Source organism: Oxyura jamaicensis, unplaced genomic scaffold (assembly GCF_011077185.1).
Source record: "Oxyura jamaicensis isolate SHBP4307 breed ruddy duck unplaced genomic scaffold, BPBGC_Ojam_1.0 oxyUn_random_OJ76, whole genome shotgun sequence".
Lineage (NCBI taxonomy): Eukaryota > Metazoa > Chordata > Aves > Anseriformes > Anatidae > Oxyura > Oxyura jamaicensis.
Window position 1 is genome coordinate 6,315 of NW_023305654.1, and position 5,180 is coordinate 11,494.

Here is a 5,180-nt window from a genome sequence, read left to right on the forward strand (position 1 = left end):
CAGGGACCTCGCTTCAAGGCAGCACATCTCAGAGCTGGATTCAGCTGCCTTCCCAGGGCATGTTACTTACCCTGGTGACACTGCCTGACCCACTGGCATTCATGAGACTTGTAGGAATAGCTGATGGCATTTGTGCTGGCTCGTGTTCATCTCTCTCTGTGCGTATGATGTGCCTGCTGGCACCAGCAGCAACGAGTTTCTCTTTCCACGTCTCCCACAAACACGCAGGGAGCCCTGCTCTTCTCCTGGGACATCCTACATCCCAGGGAGCATTTCTGAAGTGAGCAATGAGCGATGGACTGGCCAGCCATTGCTGAACCTCCTTCCCATGCACTCCATAGCTCTGAGCTGCTGGTGATGCTCTCCAGACTATGACAAATGACCAAAAAGATAACAGAATAAACCTTATGCCTGGCATGCATTATGGGTCATATGCAGAAGCATATGGGCTATTTTTTGGATTTTGAAACATCTCCAGTCATCAGTCTCCTCAAGGCATCATTGAGCTCCCGATTCCTCATGCTGTAGATGAGGGGATTCACTGCTGGAGGCACCATAGAGGATAGAACAGTTAGCACAAGGTTCAGGGATGGGGAAGAGATGGAGGGGGGCTTCAGGTAGGCAAAAATGGCAGTGCTGACAAACAGGGAGACCACGACCAGGTGCGGGAGGCAGGTGGAAAAGGCTTTGTGCCGGCCCTGCTCAGAGGGCATCCTTAGCACAGCCCTAAAGATCTGCACATAGGAAACCACAATGAAAATGAAACAACCAAAAACTAAAGAAAAACTGAACACAAGTAGCTCAACTTCCCTGAGGTAAGCATCTGAGCAGGACAGCTTGAGGATGTGGGGGATTTCACAGAAGAACTGGTCCACAGCATTGCCTTGGCAGAGGGGCAGAGAAAATGTATTGGCCGTGTGCAGGAGAGCATTGAGAAAGCCACTGCCCCAGGCAGCTGCTGCCATCTGGGCACAAGCTCTGCTGCCCAGGAGGCTCCCGTAGTGCAGGGGCTGGCAGATGGCAACGTAGCGGTCGTAGGCCATGATAGTTAGAATTGAATATTCTGAGCCAAAGAAGAAGACAAAAAAGAGAACTTGAGCAGCACACCCTTGATAGGAAATGGCCCTGGTGTTCCAGAGGGCATTGGCCATGGCTTTGGGGAGAGTGGTGGAGATGCAGCCCAGGTCGAGGAGGGCGAGGTTGAAGAGGAAGAAGTACATGGGGGTGTGGAGGCGGTGGTCACAGGCTACAGCAGTGAGGATGAGGCCGTTGCCCAGGAGGGCAGCCAGGTAGATGCCCAGGAAGAGCGCAAAGTGCAGGAGCTGCAGCTCCCGCGTGTCTGCAAATGCCAGCAGGAGGAACTCGCTCACAGAGCTGTTGTTGGGCATTTGCTACCATTGAACACAGCTGTCTGTTGGAGAGGAAAAGGCAGAAAAAGTTAGAACACATTACTCTGAGGAAGAACTATTGCAAGCCTTAGAGTACCCCCAACCAAGCCTCTGGATGTGAAGATACTTTCTGTAGCTCTCTCACTTGGGCTGTGGCTGGTGCTGGCTGAGAGTGGCACTGGGAGCAGGGGTAGCTGTGAGATCCCATGAGTTCCTTCCTGCTGTGCAGCAGGAGGGAAGCAGGAAGGATCCTCAAGTGCATTCTACCTGTTAGTTGCTGCAAACAACTCTGAGTGCAGAGCTGAGCTGCAGGGATTTGGTTTGCTTTCTTTTATCCCACCAGCCCCTGTACTGCTTCGGAGAGGTGTTGCGTGGCTGAACGCCCTCACATTGCCTGTGCACTCCTGCTGATAGCCTGTGGGACTGTCCCTTGGTGAAGACCAAGCAGAGCAGCTCTGCCCACCAGGCCTGGTCTTAGCTGCCCTAGGTCAGCCCGAGGAGAGCTGCAGGACCATCCCATTCAGGGGGTTCCCTGAAAACCTGGAGAAGAATCTGGGCAAGGCTGCTGAGGGAGGAGGGCCACAGCAAGGCAGACGCAGCTTGGGAACTTCTTTTCCATGGCTGCAGGAGCTGCGGGGCAGCTGATTGAGAGCCCATGATGGCCAGCCAGGGCAGGGGGTTGTGGGCTGAGCGGGGGCACCTGCCTTGGGGCACTGCAAGGGGCTCCTGCCAGACTTCCTCACCTCGCAGTGCAATCCAGCAGGACTCTCCAAGCCTACTGCATTGCCCACTGCCCTCCCAGAAACAAGACCCAGCACGAGACCCTGCCAGGATGTGCAGCTGCATGGCCCTGCAGCCACAGACTTACCTTGTCAAGGGCTGTGCAGGTTTCTCCTGCCGGCAGCTCTCAGTATCCTCCCACTGCCAACTGCCTCCAAGCCCTCTCTCCTTCTGGCCTCTTGGTGTGCCACTTGCGCTCAGAGCCCCCAGCCCTGCTGCGCTGTGCAGAGGAGCTGCTCCTGGGCAGAGCTGTCTCTCTGCAGCAGGGCCCTCTTGCCAGGAGCTCTCTCTGTCCCAGGAGCCCGGCCCAGCTCAGCAGCAGAGGCCCAGCCCAAGGCATGGACATCACCCCTCTGGGGGCTTTGCTGATGAGCCCACCAACCTCAGGCCCTGAGAAGACAATGGAAGACATCTCGGACGGAGTCCAAGTCAGAGGCAAGTTTCCTGCCGTGTCCCCCTGAGGGCCAGCCCTGACACAGCCTCCCTTGGAGCTCGTTAGAGCAGAACCTTGGAGACAGTGAGGACAAGTAGACAAAGGCAGTGTGAAGGTGACACTGATGTGCAGGAAAACTCAATGTGTTTCATCAAGCACAAGACCCAAGCCTTGACCCCCAGTACCTGGGAAGGGAGATTGTTTCCCTTCACACCTTGCTCCGGGCTCTTCCTGGGGCAGTAGGAGATGGGGATGTGCATTGCCAAGTGCAGGAGAATGGTACGACCGCTGCCTGGTTCATGGGTGGGGCCGAGGAGGCAATGAGCCCCTGGTGCTTAAACGCTAAGCCGTGTCCTCATAGGCCTCAGGGGCAGAGACAACAGCCATAGCCATGGACACAAAGACCTGGGTTCTGTTGGGACTTTCAGCCTTGACACAGCCCTTGCTCCTCTCCACACCAGACTGTCTGAGGGACTCCCAGACCTGCACCTCTTTCCCTGCTGTCTGCAGCCCCTTGTGTGGGTGGTGTTACACCAGATCTCAGCTGAGTCTGATAACTCCAACTTTCTCGGTGGCCATGATCCTCCTAAGGCAGCTCTGTAGGAAGCTGGCCTGGTTCCTGGAGAGCAGGCAGCACTGCTCGTATGGCATTCCTCGTGGTGCCCAGGCCCTACTTCTCCTGGGCACTGCTCACTCAGAAGGAATTAGGTGCATGCAATTCAGTACAGACTCACAGAAGTGCAGGGGAATGCACACTGCCAGGTTCCACCTTTTTGGTGCTACTTACACATGCTGCCACTTTGTCTGAAGCTGTGTCCTAAATATTATGAGGCTGTGCAGGGACATAATTAGAAGGTCCAGAGCCCAAATATAGCTCCATCTGGCTAATGCTGTCAAAGAGAAAGACAAATATTTACATAAATCCTTTAAATGAAGGAGGATTAAGGAGAATCTTCATGCTTTATTGGATGTGGTGGGAAATGTTGTGCAAAGAGATGAGGAAGAGGCTGAGGTACTTCATGCCTTCTTTGTCTCAGTCCTTAGAAGGAAGACCAGTTGTTCCCCTGGTACTCAGCCCCCAGTGCTGGTAGATAGGGAAATGGAGCTGGAGATAGGGAAAGGGGGGGGAGACTTCTCCCCACTTCTTCACCTTCCCTTTCTCCTTCAGCTCCCCCTTCTCCTCCAGGCCAGTTACAATAGCTCTTCAGGATTTCGGAGTGGCAGGGAGTGTGGGAGGATCTGGGCAGGCACCTAGAGCAGTGGGCACCTCCACCAGTGCTTTGGAACTTCACCCCTGAGCAATTGCAGAAGCCTAAAACAAAAGGGAAATGCTTGTCAGGGGGGTTTGATCCCCAGGCAATGCCAAAGGGACAGAAATCATGGCAACGTTCTGGGACTTTACCTATGCTCACCAGATGCACTCACTGCCACTCCAGTCCCTGGGACAGGCCCAGCAGCCACTCCAATTCCTCTGAAAGGCTCTGCAGCCACAGCAACTCCTGCCATGAGCTGTTTGGCCACTCCAACCCCCTGAGACAGGCCCTGCAGCCAGAAGAAACTTCTGCGACAGGCCCTGCAGCCACTTCAGCCCCTGGGATGGGCCCCATGGCTGGGCCAGAGAACCAGCCTGGCCCACTAGTGGTTGGTCCTAAATGCAGGAGGAAACAATGCATCTGAAAAGATGTTTCTTTTGTCTTTTGTCTTTTATGATTTTATTTGTAGAAAGGTAAACAACTCCTCTGCAGGCAAGAAAGGAGGAAGAATGCAAGGAATGTTTCAACAAAGCTCGGCCGTGGTGGAAGAAGGAGGGTGAAGAGGAAGAGATCATAACAGCCTCAGTAACCACACGATCCCTATTGCAGAGTGAGCTATGAGAGCTGCGAAAAGATTTCAGCCATCGTCCAGGTGAGCACATTGTCCCCTGGCTGCTCCAGGGATGGGAGAACAGGGCCACGAGGCTGGAATTCGAGGGCAAGGAAGCCAAGCAGCTGGGATCCCCCTCTCTGGAAGGGGTGAGTGGCAAACAACTGGAAAATGGGCTGAAGGAACATACTCCTGTCCGGTGTGAAGGAAAGGTATCCCTTGAAGGAAGATCTTGTATGTCAGCCAGGCGAGTGGATGACGGTGGAGTTGGGTATCTGGTGCCTGATGCAATTAGTCGTGCTGGAAGTGATACATGTGGGAGAAAAAATGTTGGTTTTGCTCCAGAAGCAGTAACACAAGCACAGGAAGTACCAGGCATGCTGCTTCTTGGGAATGCTCAATGTATGGGGGGAGGAGAAGGACAAGGACTAAATGATATCCAGCAGAAAAACATTTACTGGGTGTATGTGACCATGGAAGAAAGAGGGTTTTTGTTTAGTTGTAGAGATGTTGCATTGTTTAGAGGTACATTGTTTAGAGGGAAGGAATGTGCAATTGAGATGCTTTCAGTGCTAAGAAAGCTTACCGGACAGCCTTGTGAAATGCAGACAACAACCAGACTCCTTAGGGCAATGAAGGGAAACCCACGGGGTGTCAAGCCAAGTCAGACAAGGGAAGAAATATTATCACTGCACAAAGTAAAATGTCACTAGAAG

The 5,180-nt window shown here is 53.5% G+C and overlaps 1 protein-coding gene across 1 annotated transcript; it reads right to left on the bottom strand.

Moving 5' to 3' along the window:
• Positions 1-449: 449 nt before the first annotated feature.
• On the bottom strand, positions 450-1,388 carry LOC118158754 (olfactory receptor 14C36-like). Its single transcript, XM_035313438.1, has one exon. The coding sequence runs from the start codon at positions 1,386-1,388 to the stop codon at positions 450-452; it is 939 nt and encodes a 312-aa protein (XP_035169329.1).
• Positions 1,389-5,180: the final 3,792 nt, after the last annotated feature.

Bases quoted from the DNA above. Each gene is read 5' to 3' on its own strand.
- LOC118158754 (XM_035313438.1), bottom strand. From the start codon at position 1,388: ATGCCCAACAACAGCTCTGTGAGCGAGTTCCTCCTGCTGGCATTTGCA.